We start from the raw sequence: 17,271 nt of genomic DNA on the forward strand, positions 1-17,271 counted from the left end.
CACATGCTCACAAGCACCCACTAACGTTTTTGCTGGCTCTGTCTAATCATGAAAGAGATGAGTCATTTTTATTAGGAGCTGTAAATAAACCCACTGAAATTAATGCTTAATGGCTTTGATTTGGGATTTCGGCAGAGAACATGTATTTTACCGTAATTTCACCAGGACATGATGACACACAGTGGGGTGTTAATTCGAAACAAGCCCCTGGTGTTTTTGCACACATAGCATCATATTCATTCTTTTCTCATCACCATCATATTCCTATGACTTGCCACATGGCTTGCCCAGGTTTAAAGGGTTAAATACTCTAAATCAGTGGCGTAACTAGATATTACTGGGCCTCACAGCAAAAAAGTTTTCAGGCCCCAAAATGTCGAGGTTGACCCGTCTTACCAATATTTATTCATATTGTATATGAATTAGGGCCTGGGGGGCCCTATACTCCTGCAGCCACAGGGTCTGTTTCCTCTATAGTTACGCCACTGCTCTAAATACTCATTTCAGTTTATAAAGTCATTGTTCTTGTGATACATCATGGAGCTAGCATCCCTCAACTCCTGTAACTATACAATGGGACTAACAGTTGGTAAATTTGCACGAGAGCAGTAACCCACGGCAACAAATCTATTCGAGCTTTTCAGGATTCTTCCTGTGTCTGGCTGAACGAAACTGGTTTCTATGGGTTAAAGGTTATACTTTAACTTTTAGTTTTTTATAGAATGGTTAATTATGAGCAACTTTTCAATTGGCCTTTATTTTTTAGGGCCCTTACTCACGGGCGTTTGAAGCTGCGCTCCCCTGCGTTTCGGTTTTATGCGTTCAGCCGCAGGGAGCGCAGGAGTAGCACCGCTGAATTCTTTTCAATGTGGCTGTACTCGCACAGACCCATGTAAGCGCCGAACACAGGAAAAATGCAACATGCTGCGTCCCAACTTGCATTAGGCGCTTACACGCGTCTGTGTGAGTAAAGCCGCATGGAAAAGAATTCAGCGCGTTTACTCCTGTGCTCCCCTGCAGCTGAACGCATAAAACCGGAACACAGTGGAGCGCAGCTTCAAACGCTCGTGAGTAAAGGGCCCTTATAGTTTTTAAATTATTTTCCTTTTTCTTCTGGAGAGCTGCTGAATAAAAATCTAAATAACTCAAAAACCACAAACAATAAATAATGAAAACCAATTGCAGATTGTCTCAGAAAATTGCTCTCTACTTCACGCTAAACTATAATTTAAAGGCGAACGAACCCTTTAATGGCAAGGGGCAAATTCACCCATTTTTAGTCAGTGAGCCCCAGTGTGTAACTGAATAGCACATGCATTGCCTTGTTGACTGAGACAGGTGTCAGGATGAGATGCAATTGAAATGTGAGTGTGAACAGATGATGGAATGTGTAAGACCTATATGGGGAAATATTAGCCCCCAGAGCAGTAGAGAGCCTATGTAATAGATCAGTATGCATATAAACTGAATATGGCCAGTGAAAAATCTTAGAGAAGCATGGCATAGTATGAGAGATACAAAGGAAAAGGCCTCACGCGTTATTTAAAATATCTTAAATCTCAATATCTTAGGAGAGGGGAAACAGCTAAAGACTTATACATTGGAATTATTTACTAGAACGGGATTGTTGTTCCTGAACTATAATCCCTGTCTTTTCTGAATTATTTATGTTTTGTTCCTTCCCTCTCCAGTTTGGAATTTAAACAAGTATCCAGTTGCTATGGCCCCACTTACCCTAGAAACCAGGTAGTGGCTGAGGACTGAAGTTTGCTTAGGAGTGGGCTTGAACAGAAATATAAGTGATGAAAAATATCAAATAACAAAAAATTAATGTGAAATTCCAAAAAAAAAAACAATTGATATAAATCATAAAGACCAATTGTAGAGGGTGACAGTACCATTATCTACTTCATACAAAATGTTAATATTAATGTAAACTAGTCTTTTAATGCTCATTCTCCTCTGTTAAAAATAAATGCTAAAGAGATTGTTCACCTTTGAGTCAACTTTTAATATGATGTAGAGAGTGGTATTCATTTTTTATTAATTGTGTTTTTTTGAGTTATTTAGCTTTTAATTCAGCAGCGCACCAGCTTGCAGTTTCAGCAGACTGGTTGCTAAGGTATAAATTACCATAGCAACCATGCATTCATTTGAATGAGAGACTGAAATATGAATAGGAGAGGCCTGAATAGAAAGATGAGTAATAAAAAGTGGCAATACCAATACATTTGTAGCCTTACAGAGAATTTGTTTTTTAGGTGAACAGTAACCCCCATTTGAAAACTGGAAAGAGTCATAAAAAGACAAATAATTAAAAAACTGTAAAAATTAAATAATGAAGACCAACTCAAAAGTTGCTTAGAATTAGCCATTCTATATCATATTAAATGAAAAGACCAATTCTAGCAGCCACATTAGTATGTCCCCATGACTGTTTTTCTTCATCTATCTTGAATCACTTTCCCTTCATTCTCTCTGGTCCCTACTGAATACCAGTTTGTCCTATTTACACATCTCTGACGTGCTATTATTCAGTACCTGTGTGTATACTAAAGAAAATAAACACTAGCCAGCTCGGGGCATTCATACGTACAGTATGGGGTGGTAGGAAGGGGTTAAGGTTTATTTTTAGAAATATTGTTTGCTTCAATAATGACACAAAGACAGAGATGATGATAATAAGAAACCAATAATGGTGCAGCTTAAGAATTCCTCAGCCCCTGACTGTGAGTAAAGCAGCATTGTACCAGGGAAGGGATGGCTGCAAACAATGGCAGGATGGCTAATATCACACAGTGTATCACCCTCCCTTTTCCCTATATTTACGTAAGCACTTCTCTGGTTTCTCTCCATACCAGGAGACTGGCTGTTATTGCAATGACGTGTGACTGGCTAATGAGGCTGCTGATTCCCACATGTACTCACGTGTCTCTCGACAGGAGCATTGCCATAGAATGAAGTGTCAGGCTGGGCCATGATCAGGGTTGGACATATGAGGTGCCTTGTGAGGCTTGGAGAGCATTTGTTCACAGCCCTCGGTATCAGAGAAACTGCAGCTATAGTTCAACTATAACTTATCATCCCACCAACAGGTTGCAGTTGTTGGAGGGTCACAGTCTGAACATCTCTAAATTGCCTAATATATTTTTTGTTTAAATTGGGCATACACTTTAAGATCAGGTCACCAAACAAGTGAGGCCAAACTGGGATGATTTGATCTCCACTAATGGATGATAAAACAGGACAAGGGAGACCTGTCCGAGAGGATTGCATGAACGCTGTAAAGCAGTTCTCACCTAATAGCGTTTTGTTACCTGCTCAATAGCTACTGTAGATGCCCAATTGGCAGACTCAGAAGGGCAGATTTTTACGGCCACCTTTAAATGGGTCTTTCTGCAAATATAAAAGGCCCCTGCTGCTGTGATGGCTGTGCACTGTGACATGTTTTTGTTTGGAATTTCATCAATTCGATGTTTCCAGTCCCCCCCCCCCCCCCGGTGATGTTGCTCCTCCCATGTTTATTTCCATTATTTCCATTTTCTTAAACAACTCAGGTTTTCCATTTCCCTCATCTCTTCCCTTAAATGAATCCTCTACATTCCCACTGTTTATTATTCCTCCCTTCCAGAGACACACACTGACAACATTTGGTTTTTAAGGTTTGAGGCAGCTGCTGCATTACATCTTTGCCCAATGGGACCTGTCCTACTAACCCCCCCCCCCCTCATTCATACTATTGACACACAGCTCTGTGATCCTGATCAGAGGGGCCATGCATAATTATATTGGTCCCACCTCTTGCTTTGTGTCCAAGAATAATTGTATCCTCTTCATTTAGTTACATCTCTATGTTCTGTGTCTTTCAGGTCCTTTGGTGTGGTTCTATGGGAGCTGTTGACAGGAGAGATCCCTTATAAGGATGTGGATTCCTCCGCCATAATTTGGGGGGTGGGCAGCAACAGCCTGCACCTCCCAGTACCATCCAGTTGTCCAGACGGATTTAAACTGCTGCTAAGGCAGTGCTGGTAAGTACAGGACCCTAGTGTTTCAAGGCTAAAACTGTGTCCAACAAAATGCATATATATATATATATATATATATATATATATATATATATATATATATATATATATGCATGGGAGCCCTGGAACTAACATGTCTTCTTGCAGGCATGTATCACCCACACAAACATCTGACTGATACATAAGGATTCGCACACAAACATTGTGTCTGCTATTGGAAATGACACAGTTTACACTTCCGTAGATACTTGTTGAAACCGGTACATGATATACCGGTGTGGATGCAAATTAGCTGTAGTACATACAACTCTGCTTTTGTCTGCAATTATGGTAGTAAAATAAATGGAGATTTGTGTAGCGCTATAGTAAATAGACACCACTGTGGTCAATTCTATCTACTTTCATATGGTTTGAAACCACAAATGAGACCCACTTTACTCAGGGGTAAGCCCTTGCAGCGGGGTGGAGGCAGGGTGTAGTGTAGCTGTAACTGTGTGCCAATGCACAAGAATTGGGCTCCAGAGGTTCTTTTATGCTTAACCAAGAACAGTATTTATTAAACATTGCACAGATCCACAATGGAGCTTAGAACACAGATAGCATAAAGGTAGCATATACTCACAGTACCAGTGTAGGCTAAATCCCTGCAGGCCAGGGACACATCGGCAGAGGGTTATGCAGCTTGTGAGGAGGTATTGCCCAGTTTTCAGGATCTCTTTAAGTGGCAGATAGGGGAATTCCTATCATCCCTAGTTTCAACACTTTGTCCCTACTCTGGGTCCGTAATACCCTGGGGTCTTAATCGCTCTAATATCCTCGTCTGAGCCTTGAGCTGCTCAACTAAATAACCTCTCTTTCACTCCTAGGGGCAAATTCACTTCGCCGCACTTCGCCAGGCGTAGTTTCGCCAGGGCTCCGCAAATTCACTAAAATCCGAAGTTGCGCACAGGGGTAGCGTAAGGTTGCGAAGTTGCGCTAGCGTTGATTCGCTATATAAAGCGAAGTTACGCTAGCGAAGGCTCATTTGCATACGGCGCGAAATTCAAATTTCAATGGAGGAACATGTATCTGCACTACAAATGCCTAGAAAACCTTCAAATCTGCAAATTAAAATTTTATTTTGCCCTACACATGTGCCCACTGTCTAGGTAAGTTGCCATGAGTCAGGAAATGTAGGGGGGAGGAAGGGGAGCCCCAAAAAATTTTCGATCTTTTTCAGCCTATCAGCCATCATGTAGAAAACACGCCAGCGTTTTTTTGGGACTTAGAAAAAAAATTGACTTTTTTTTAAACAATCCCTATCTACTCTATTGCGCTTAGAAAAAAAATTGACTTTTTTTTAAACAATCCCTATCTACTCTATTGCGCTTCGCCAGGTCTGAGGTGGCGAAGGAAGTCTAGCGTAAAAGGTAGCGTTCAGTACACTGCGCAAGTTAGTGAATTTGTGTCGTTTCGTCGCTAGCGAAACTTCGCCTGGCGTAAGGTTGCGAAGTAACACTAGTGAAACTACGCCAGCGTTCGTTAGTGAATTTGCGCAGTAGCGAAAATGCCAAACGCTAGTGAATTAACGCTAGCGTTCGGCGCTTCGCATCTTAGTGAATTTGCCCCCTAGAGTGATCTATAAAAGAGTATGCTATCTATTTACTAAGGCCACTGCTCCTAGGATTCACTACCCATTCCCTTCCAGCCTGCTTGGTTGGGCTAAAGTAATGAACCCAGACCGCATGGTTCCCAAGACCTTTATACTCTGACACAGTGCCATCTGGTGTACACTGTGAGAACTACAGGGGTTACATAAGCACAAGGTCCCCATTAGGACCCATTTAGGCGTCCATATTTCTAGGGATGTGCCTGTCAATAATATGTGAGGGTGTCTAAATTTTCACATCCCTACATTTGCATTGGGGTTTTTTTCACTTTGTACATTGCACTTGCATTAAATGAGTTCTATTGTGTATATATAAATGCTAACCTTACTCACCTCTTTGTTATATTTGCAAACTATGGCACCTCTGCTTTCTCACATGTGAACACTGTATCTCACATTCCTTACATGTGAACACCCCTTTCTCAGGGCCCGTTTTTCTTTATAGAGTCCTAAAGGCACATGCTTAGGAGGGCAGTTTAGGGATTGACCCTCTGGTCCCTATATAGAAAAATAAATGCTTTGTTTACTTTTAATAACCCCCAGAATGTCCTGAGCATGCCCTGATCTAGTTGGGCTTAATAAATATGCCATGTATTTTACAACTTATTCTGGTGTTAAATATTTTTCACAGCTTTATAAATATGCCTCTAAGTCTCTAGAACTTGAGCGGGGGATGTGATTCCTTTAATTTAATTTCTACATTTGTTCCAAATCAATGTAGGGACAGCAAGCCTAGAAATCGCCCCTCTTTTCGGCAAATTCTGCTGCACTTAGATATTGCTTCGGCCGATGTCCTGTCCACCCCCCAGGAGACCTACTTCAAATCCCAGGTGAGAGTGAGCTTCTGTGCACTGCATCTCCCATAATTCATAGCCAACATGGGCTAGCTATATGTAACAGGAATTTTAGTTGCTGGGGGCTGGATACCCCATTAAATGGATGCTATTGCCTCTTTGTTTTCTGGTTTTATCTCAGTACTTTGGTTAAATATAACATGTGTTGCTATGTGTTATTATAAATGACAGTAATCAGTATAGGCAGTTAGAATGGGGTTAGTTAGTATGGTGGGGAGCATAATACATGTTCACAAAATACTTATCAAAGATTGGTGTGAAAGTGCAGTACAGGTATGAGACCTGTTATACAGAATGCTTGAGACCTGAGGTTTTCAGATAACGGATCTTTCCGTAATTTGGATCTTCTTACATTAAGGGGCACATTTACAAAGCTCGAGTGAAGGATTCGAATAAAAAAAAATTCGAATTTCAAAGTGTTTTTTTGGCTACTTCGACCATCGAATGGGCTAGTTCGACCTTCGACTACGACTTCGACTTCGAATCGAACGATTCGAACTAAAAATCGTTCGACTATTCGATCGTTCGATAATCGAAGTACTGTCTCTTTAAGAAAAACTTCGACCCCCTAGTTCGGCAGCTAAAAGCTACCGAACTCAATGTTAGCCTATGGGGAAGGTCCCCATAGGCTTGCCTATGTTCTTTTGATCGAAGGATATTCGTTCGATCGATGAATTAAAATCCTTCGAATCGTTCGATTCGAAGGATTTAATCGTTCGATCGAACGAATAATCGTTCGATCGTTCGATCGAAGTATTAGCGCTAAATCGTTCGACTTCGATATTCGAAGTCGAACGATTTTAGTTCCTGGTCGAATATCGAGGGTTAATTAACCCTCGATATTCGACCCTTAGTAAATGTGCCCCTAAGTCTACTGGCAAATCCTGTAAACGTTAAATAAACCCAATTGGCTGGTTTTGCTTCCAATAAGGATTAATTAGTTGGGATCAAGTACAAGCTACTGTTGTATTATATTTTTTCAAATTGTTTGGATTATTGGATTATTTGGATAAAATGGAATCTGTGGAGACGTCCTTTCTGTAATTCTGAGCTTTCTGGATAATGGGTTTCTAGATAACAGATCCCATACCTGTACAGCGATGCATGATACATTGGTACCATATAAATTAAAGAGAATATCTTATTACAAAGAAATCTTAGTTTGTGCTGCCGCTAGTTGATGCCCCACCATGTCTGTGTGTGCTTTGCCCTAGGTGGAGTGGAGAGATGAGGTTCGGTTACATTTTGAGAAGATCAAGTCAGAAGGAACGTGTTTGCAGCGCTTGGAAGAGGAGCTGATAACACGGCGCCGTGAGGAGCTAAGGTGAAGCCCTAACAGACTGTACATGCTTAGTTCTGAGAGTACAGGCCTTTCACTTTCTTGGGTTCCAGCACTGGATCTTTTGAGATTATGGGCAATCCATCTGTTCAGAACTAACCCCTCTCTCTGAAGTCCTGTAACAGTTTGAGTGCTGTCCTTTGTCCCAGGCTCTTCTAAGACTCTTGATGCAAGCAGTGTCGGACTGGCCCACAGGGATACCAGTAAAAGTCCCGGTGGGCCCAGGTGTCAGTGGGCCCTCATGCTGCTAAACATTTGACCTATTTCATGGCCATTCCCTATTTCTGTGAGAAGAAAGAGACTAAATAGATGAAAAAATAGAGTATAGTATGTAAAGAAAAGAGACAAGGAGAATAAAGGTTGAGTGAGGAGAGGAAGAAAAATAGTATTGAGAGTGGGCCCCTGGTCTAAGATTAATTGGTGGGCCCCTGGTCAAAGGTTTTTGGGTGGGCCCCTGGTGTACAAGCCCGACACTGGATGCAAGTAACTCCTGAGGCCCTCCAACTGTACCCCTAGTAGGACATACTAGCTGGAGGGCCTGGTATTTATATTTTCGCTAACAAATTCCTATTCATTCATATTGCCTGACCCTGTCATAGAATATTTATGTATTGGATGGTGTCAGCTTCAGACTGGGCCCACTGGGGTTGCAGCATTGAGGCCTACACCCCCGGGCCCCCCTCCACAACCCCCCGCCTAGGCAAACATCTAATGGGCCCACGGGGAGCGGGTCTGGGCTGGTGGGGCCCACAAGGGCTCTGGCCCATCAGGTTTTTTCCTAGTGTCCCACAGGCTTAGTCTGACCCTGGATGGTGTGTAACTTATGTGCTGCATTCTTTCAGGCATGCCCTGGATATTCGAGAGCACTATGAGCGCAAGTTGCAGAGAGCAAACACGCTGTACGTGGAGCTAAATTCACTCATGCTGCAGCTGGAGCTAAAGGAGAAGGAGCTGCTCAGGTGGGTATATGGGGTGTAATATTTAGGCTCTGTAAGATGTATGAGAATGTTTCATTGCTTGCAATGAAAGATACCTGAGTTTGATGGGAGTTGTAGTTTGGCAACAAGTGGAGAAATGCAGATCTGGATTTGCTAACATAGAGAGAGAGAGTCCTGTGCAGACCAGTCACTCATATCAGCTTTTTTTTGGGGGGGGGGGGGTATCTACTAAAGTTAAAGTTATCTATTTGAGAGAAACTGCAAATGAGGCAGCAGCAATGCAGGAAAGATAAAGCATAAAATAAAGACATAAATCAGGGCTATCCAGCTTTCGGCCCTCCAGCTGTCCTAGGTGCAAGGTCTGTGTTCATTAGCCGAGTCCTTTTGTTGGCCAAAACTAAATTCCTGTTGGATCCGGCAAAGGCAGAATAAATTGCATTCTCCCTTTTTCTTTCAGGAGAGAGCAAACAGTGGAAAAGAAATATCCCACAATACTGCGCCAGCAACCTCGTCCCTCTAGTACAATGGAAAAACTTATCAAGAAGAGGAATGTACCTCAGAAATTATCCCCACATGGGAAAAGGTGGTGCCATTGTTCTTTCTCTATCATTATAACACTCCTCTGCTTCTCTCATTTAGCTTTACTTGAGGGCATTATTGGAAAATAATAACCTTTATAACTGGAAAGAGTGACATTTTTTCAAAGTCACTGATGTTTTATATTTCCTCTTCCTTACAAGTTCCCATGTTGTAGAATCACAAAAAGCAGCAGCAGAAACCATAAAACACTACTGTGACAGCATTGAAGTCCAGTTATCTGGTTGCTAGGGTCCTAAGTACCTTAGAAACTATGCAGTGGTTTGAATGGCAGACTGGAAAATGATTAATGATAGATCAACCGCACATCTATAATACACTTCCACTGCACTGGTGGTGCTGGCCCTCCGTTGACCCGGCTGGGTCACTTATCAACAGCAAGCGATTTTCAACCGATCCGCATGCACACAATTGCTTGCAGTCGGGAAGCTTACCCCTTTTATTTTGCTACCAACAGTATCAACGTTTCAGAGGGGGAAACCCGTCCTTCAATCAGACTAGAAAATGAAACAGAGTAGACAGACAAGTGATTAAAAATTATATCATTAAAAATATTGGTTTATAAAGAATCTGGGGTCTGTGTAAAAAGGTAGAATTGAAAGGGAAACACATTTCCTCCAAAACATTAAAATAAGGCTAATTGCATCCTAAAGTCAGGGTGTTATTTATTAATGGCCGAGTTGTGCAATCTCGAAAAATTCACTAGAAATTTTTTATAGAAAACAAAGTTGAATTTTTTTGAGATTTATTAAAAAAAAAAAGCCAGAATCCGAAAATCTTCCATCTCAGACCTGTCGAGGTCCTGTATAAGTCAATGGAAGAGGCACCTATATCATTTTGAAGTTTCTGTGCTGGGTTTAGCCCGAAAATCCGTCTTTTTTGGGGTTTTCGTGAAAAAAACTGAAACATTTTTCGTGAAAAATTTTAGCAATCTGGGAAACAGTCCCGAAAATTAGAGCGAGTTTTTTCCACGATCCTATTAAATTGAGGTTTTTCTTTAATTAATATATAAGATAAAATCGTGCATGCGATTTTGGTTGTGGGTTTTTTTTTAATAAAATATTACATAAATTTGGATTTTAGTAAATAACCCCCTTAATGTCTACATCCTAAGAAAAATGTAATGAAAGAAATCTAATTTTAAGGAAAACAGCCCCTCTAAATTATGAAAGGTTTCCTAAATTCATCTCCATATTTCTAATCTCTATTACAGGCCAGACATTTTGAAATATGAAGTTCTGCTGCCAAAGGTAGACTCTGTCTTGTCACCATCTACCCCCACTGGTTGCCAGAAACTCCCTCCATCCCCTGGAAGGGGCCGTCGGGGAAAACCACGGTACCGCAAAGCAAAGGACGCGCTCAACTTCAAAGCTGCAGTTACTCCTGAGCCCACCCCTCAAAGCCAGCCTCCCGCTCGTGAGCCGCATCCTCTGTCTTCCTCAAGCCCTGATCTCTTATGTACCCCTCTGGAGGCCGAGGCCCGTAGGGGAAGTCAGAGTGCAGAGTGTTCCCCTGTCCGGTCTTTGCCTGGACCCCCAAGCCCTGACTCCCCCTCAGGACGGGCAGCAGGGAGCAGAGCAGCCAGAGGAGGGCAGCACCTCACCCCATCAGCCAGGCTGTACAGAGCAGCTGTCACAAGGAGTCAGGTATTTGCTGCAGTCCGTTGGTGCTTGTTTGTGTTAGTCAACCATCATAAGTCTAGTTATGGGCCCATGGGTGACTTGGGAGAGAAATCACCTGTGTGTCACCTGACACTATTTAGTGTCGCCAGTCAGATCACCTCTAGCGCCACCACTTACTCGACTGCACTCCATCGCTTCCCCATTCTTCTAGCAGGGGTATCTCATTCTTGAGCTTTTGTTGGCTGATAAATGGAGGCCCCATGAGAAACATCTGACTGGATGTCCAATGGGCAGATTTGAGTTGAGGTTGTGTCAATACTACGTGTGTGGATGTTGCATCTTGAAGCACTTTTCCAAAATGGCAATTTTTATTTTGTTCTCAAAGATTTGCAGTATAATATCGATCGTCCATAAAAATATCTGTGGGTAAGAACTTGGTCAAACGCAGCACATTGCTGCAAAAGTTGTGCTGTTATTGATCCACTACATGTTTTGAGCAAGGAGCTCTTTTTCAACAGTTTTAACACTTGAAAAAGAGCTCCTTGCTGGAAACATGTAGTGGATCAATAACAGCACAACTTTTGCAGCAATGTGCTGCGTTTGACCAAGTTCTTACCCACAGCTATTTTTATGGAATTAAGGCTTCATTGGACAGACTAAGGTCACTAAATTCTGTTCTAATTTCTTACGAACAATATCTATCATCCGTTAAATCAAACTGAAGTTGGGAAATACTGACAGTTTGTAAAGTGATAATATATTCTCACTGAGATATTTGTGACTGTACATTGTATATGGACGTACAGCAGCCCTATTTTGATATTTTGTTGTCCTTTTGAACTTAAGAAGCCTCTCAGATGAGTAGTGAAACATTTTCAAGAAAATTCAGAAAGTCCAGTAGTTTTAGACTTAACTCTACTAGATACTGTATATAATGGCCTGGATGAAGGAGAATTTCCAAAGACATCCTTTAAGCATAGGGAAAAACTGGCAGTAGAACAACAGCCAAGCGGATAGGTTACATGTTCTACATCTGTCTTTTAGAAACGAGGGCTGTCCTCGGAGGAGGAAGAGGGAGAAGTTGACAGTGAGTTGGAGGTGGAGAGAAGACAGAGGTGAGTGAACCTATACTACACTACTGTTGCACATGAGCAGAGGCTATGGGAAGCATACAGAAACAGAACAGAAGGAACAATGGAGTTTAAAGGAAAACTACATCCAAAATGAATACTTAAGCAACAGATTCTTTACATCATATTAAGTGACATATTAAAGAATCTTACCACACTGGAATATATATTTAAGTAAATATTGTCCTTTTACAACTTTTCCATTAAACCACCATTTCGAAATGGTCTGTGTGTTGCCTCAGAGATCACCTGACCAGAAATACTGCAGCTCTAACTGTAACAGGAAGAAGTGTGGAAGCAAAAGAGCAGCACAAGGGGCATTTGACCAGACACAGGGATGCGCCAAATGTGTCAGTGACCAGCTAAGTAATGGCAGGCCTGGGCCAAAACAAACTTAAAGGGATACTGTCATGGGAAAAAAATGTTTTTTTCAAAATGAATCAGTTAATAGTGCTGCTCTAGCAGAATTCTGCACTGAAATCCATTTCTCAAAAGAGCAAACAGATTTTTTATATTCAATTTTTAAATCTGACATGAGGCTAGACATATTGTCAATTTCCCAGCTGCCCCAAGTCTGAATTATGTGAAGGCCAATTCCCATAGACTCCATTTTATTCAAATAATCCAGATTTTTAAAAATAATTTCCTTTTTCTCTGTAATAATAAAACAGTAATTTGTACTTGATCCAAACTAAGATATAATTAATCCTTATTGGAAACAAAACAATCCTGCTGGGATATGTGATGTTTACATGATTTTCTTGTAGACTTAAGGTATGAAGATCTGAATTTTGGCAAACCTCAGGTCCCAAGCATTCTGAATAACAGGTCCCATACCTGTACATTGCACTGATGTCTCAGAGCCTTTTTAGGTGCAGGATAGTGATGTGCAGGCCGGCCTGATACCCTGAGGTTTTTCATAATTCAGATCGTCATACCTTAAGTCTACTATAAAATAGTTTAAACATTAAATAAGCCCAACAGAATGGTTTTGCTTCCAATATGGATTAATTATACCCTAGAAGGAGGAGCCTGGGCTGACCACAGGCTAATTAAACCTATAGGGCCCAACTGGACCTCACACCCCTCCTCTGGAATGTTTGTCACTTTCTGACAGGACCAAACCCTGATATCAGTCTCCACATGATACAAATTACACCTGCAGCCTCCTGGAGACAAGAGGCCTGGGGATAACTGTTGTTAAAGTCTGTGTAGGGGTAAGGGGGTGGCATAACTATATAACCTGCTTCCTCTATAGCCAACAAGAACCCCCCCCCTTCCCCGGCCACTCTATTACCTGCGGTGGGGAAGCAGAGCGCATCAGCGTGGGGCGCATAGTGGGCGGTGTCCAGGCAGGGAGTGGGCAGAGTCTGGGTGGGGAGTGAGCGGCATCTGGGCAGGAAGTGGGCGGAGGCAGGAAGTGGGTGGGAGGATGGGGATTGGAGTGCGCTTGGCCCCTCTGAAGATTTCATTGCAGGGGGGGAACATCGCACTCTAGTTACGCCGCAGGGAAAAGGGCTATCACTGCGTCTGTCATGAAATGCTTGATGGCCTGACTATGTCATGAAATGATGTGGAACAAGGAAAGGTATAATGCCCACCCAGCTCCAGAGCCCCTGGGGCCTGTCACCCAGCAAGACCTTATCAAGTGGCCCCCAAAAAACAGTCCAAACTGTGGCCCTTGCTGGAGCCATTTTCCTCCCTCCATAGTCTAAAACTTTGCTCCTCCATCTGTAGCCAATCACACAAGTGGATGTGCTGTTACTTACTGAAGGGATAAATCAGCAGTTAAGGAACAGCAAACACTAAAGTTAAAAACAACCCTACCCATCTACCCTACATAGATCCCCCCTCCCCCCCCCAGCCTAGCTGCTACCCCTGGTATATGCCCCTTTACTTACCCCTCTGTGCAGATTCTGTCCGGCGGAGTTCACGGCAGCCTTCTTCTTCTCTTCGGTAATCTTCAGGAAGTAAGTGCGGTATCGGCACATGCGCAGTTGGAGCAATTTTCTGTTTCGCAACAACTGCGCATTCGCCAAAACTTAAGAAACTTTTGAAGCCCTGGGAGAAGACCCTAAGATTACCAAAGTGGCTGAAGATGGCGCCCGTGAACTCTGCTGGACAGAATCTGCACTGGGGGTAAGTAAAGACTTAGGGGCATTTGCCCGGGGTAGCAACTAGGCTGGAGGGGGTGGGGGGTCTATGTAGGGTAGGGGGTAGTGGTTTTTTTTTTACTTTAGGGTTTGCTTCTCCTTTAAAGTTTCTGCAAACCATATCAACGTATCAACATCATAATGTATCTTGAGATTCACTATTTCATATATAATTAATTTAATACAAATGTGGGCAGTCCATTCAGTTCTAATTAGCTGGCTTTTGATTTAAGAGGTGTTACGCTGCCCCCTGCTGGTTATAATCGTTATCACCAATCCCTCGTCAATCATATTTCCTATTTAATAAATTACATTTGTTTGTGCATTTGTCTTAGTACAGACACTTGTGCATACAATTTAAAAAGCAACATCCAAATAGGAATAAACAGGCTCTTATTCCTTTTGCAATGAAAAGTTTCAGATGAGCCGTCTCATGCTAGCCGCCTGCTCACTCAGCGCTTGTGTGACTTGTAGGTGGCCGACAGGGATGTCCCAGAATCAGTCACCCAGTTCGGAGAATCTGTCGGACGGGGAGGAAGGGAACACTACCGACCTCTCTCACAGTGTCACCCCTGATGTGCTGAGCACTAACACAGATGAACGTCCGGATGAGCGATCTGAGGATCTGGTGTCCCAAAGCTCAGAACCCCCACTGGATCTTCTCACCCAGTCTGATGGACTCTCAGAGAAAGAGGCAGTTATCCAGAAAGTGAAAACACAGCTGAGCAATGAGCAGACTGCAGGAGAGGTAAGATACCTGGGTTGTTGTGATCACTGTACAACACAAGTGCAGTTATCATTGGTTCCTTTAGAGAATCATTGTCCAGTATGGCAGCTCTTTCCTAGTCTGGTACAAGAGCCATGTATAATCCACATGGACAGCATTCTGGGACCCTCTCCTCATTTGTATGACAAACAGAGGGAATCCAGAAAGAAAACCAAGTTTAACTCCTAAAATTTTCAATTTCATCATGGAACACCCTTTAGGCTAAAGCCACCAGCTTTATAGCACAGATAGGGCAGCTGCCCAATAAATAACGTTGGTCTATCTCTTCTTTCCCACAGAATGTCGGCCTGTACGATGACTCTGACTGTGACAGCGCTGAACTTGACCACTCGCTCTCTGCAACGACCTCATGATGCCACTGCAGATATACCTCCCCACTGTATATAGAGGAAATATTTATATAAATATTATCTATAAATATAATACATAATATGTGAATAGACTGAGCCACACCTATTTCCCTATGTCAGGGATCTGCAACGCGCAGCTTTCCAGCTGCTGCAGAACTACGACTCTTAAATGTGGTAGAGTGCTGGGTATTGTAGTTCAGTAACAGCCAGTAAGCCTCAAGTTGTGGATCTCTGCTCTATATTCTTCCTCACCCATCACCACCCATGCAACCTACACATGCCCTCCCATCACATCTAGCTGGGGATGAAATCTGGAAGCACTGGAAGCATAGCAAAAAATAAGCCTGCACCCCAAAGACGAAGGATTTAACACATAAAAGTAGCCCCATGGCTGCCACTGAAACCTTCTGTACACTGGCAGCCAAGGAGTTCATGAGCACAAAGTGAAATGTTCTCCCCTTTCTATGTAGAACCTCATTGCATGGTATTTATGATCTCACTATGCATGGACAGAGTACCCCCCTTTTAAATGCCTGGTGGGCATCCAGTGCATGACAAGCAATGTGCAGCATTGTCTACTAGAAATGAAAGATGACAGTCATTTCCAGAGTACCCGGGCTGACAGTTGCTTTAGTTGCGTCATGAAACTGTTAATGTTCTGCAGTCTCCTTGTCTGCCGGAGTCCTGCAACACATTACAAAGCAACTTCTGCAAAACGATGAATCGCAGCTTCTCCGGCTGACTATCGGTCAATGGAGTCCGAGGCGATGCGTCCGGGTTGTGCACTTCATGGAGCAGTACTTCACAGGGTTGGAAAAGCAGCGCTCTGCAAGATGGCCTTTTGCAGTCTTGACGAGAAGTTCTTCATGGTGCTATGCCCTGTGGCTCTGCCTTTATATTCCTTAGAGTAATGGATCTGTAGGGCACATTCAATAGCAGTGAGTGAATGAAATTCTCATCTGGTTCTGAACTCTTGGGGTCATATTTATCAAAGAGTGAAGTTAAAGATCGCCACAATCTGCTAGAGTGATATTCCACTACTCTCCATTCATTTCTATGGGATTTTGAAAGGTGTATTTATTAAAGCATTAACTTTCACTTTCACCCATTGATAAATCCCATAGAAATGAATGGAGAGTGGCGGAATTTCACTCTAGAGGGCTGTGGTGACCTCTAACTTTGATAAATACACCCCTTTGACTCTATCTGTAGCACTGTATGGCAACGTGCTGTAGTCATTTGTGATGGCCAGGGGTTAAGCAGAAGAGGGATGGCATGGAAAGATATATATATATATATTCGAAAATAGCTCATATTTCTATTGAATATTCCAAAGCAGGTTCTGTATAGATCCATACACTTATACAGTACGATCCAATGTTAAACTTGAATGGGTATTAGTGTGGACGGCCATGTTCCTTTGTTATATTTTGCTATAAAGTCGGCGTCGATGACCTTAGTCTTGTAGTTGAACAATATCTGAACACCTCCAGTTGCCCAAGTCGGCTACAGAGCCCAAGGACCAAAATAAAGGAAACTCTGCCACAAATGTCTTGTTTTTGAATGGCACTATATGTCTTAGCTGTTTTTTTGTGAGATGAGCTGACAATCTAAATATGCTGTGCTGCTGAGGGCATGCTGCAGGCAATTCTTGGGTAGAGCACTTAGGGTAAGGACACACGAGGAGATTCAGGGAGATTTTGTCGCCTGGCTACTAATCGCCTCGTCTTTTGAGCAACTATCTCCCTGAACTGCCTCAGCGTTTTTCCCCATAGGAACCAATGAAAAGTTGCCTGCGTTAATGCACACACGGCGATGCGTTTTCAAT

The 17,271-nt window shown here is 42.6% G+C and overlaps 1 protein-coding gene across 4 annotated transcripts in view; it reads left to right on the plus strand.

The window, feature by feature from the left end:
- map3k12.L (mitogen-activated protein kinase kinase kinase 12 L homeolog) overlaps positions 1–17,011 on the plus strand; it is a 60,840-nt gene extending 43,829 nt beyond the window's left edge. For 3 of the 4 annotated variants that reach the window (XM_018244718.2, XM_018244717.2, XM_018244719.2), the window contains exons 6-14: positions 3,870–4,028; positions 6,395–6,503; positions 7,742–7,851; positions 8,709–8,825; positions 9,262–9,387; positions 10,615–11,047; positions 12,068–12,138; positions 14,781–15,054; positions 15,372–16,992. In XM_018244718.2, the coding sequence (XP_018100207.1) occupies positions 3,870–4,028; positions 6,395–6,503; positions 7,742–7,851; positions 8,709–8,825; positions 9,262–9,387; positions 10,615–11,047; positions 12,068–12,138; positions 14,781–15,054; positions 15,372–15,446 (1,474 nt within the window). In that variant the 3' untranslated portion in view covers positions 15,447–16,992. 4 annotated transcript variants of the gene reach the window in all.
- The last annotated feature ends 260 nt before the right edge of the window (positions 17,012–17,271 follow it).

Source organism: Xenopus laevis, chromosome 2L (assembly GCF_017654675.1).
Source record: "Xenopus laevis strain J_2021 chromosome 2L, Xenopus_laevis_v10.1, whole genome shotgun sequence".
Taxonomy (NCBI): domain Eukaryota; kingdom Metazoa; phylum Chordata; class Amphibia; order Anura; family Pipidae; genus Xenopus; species Xenopus laevis.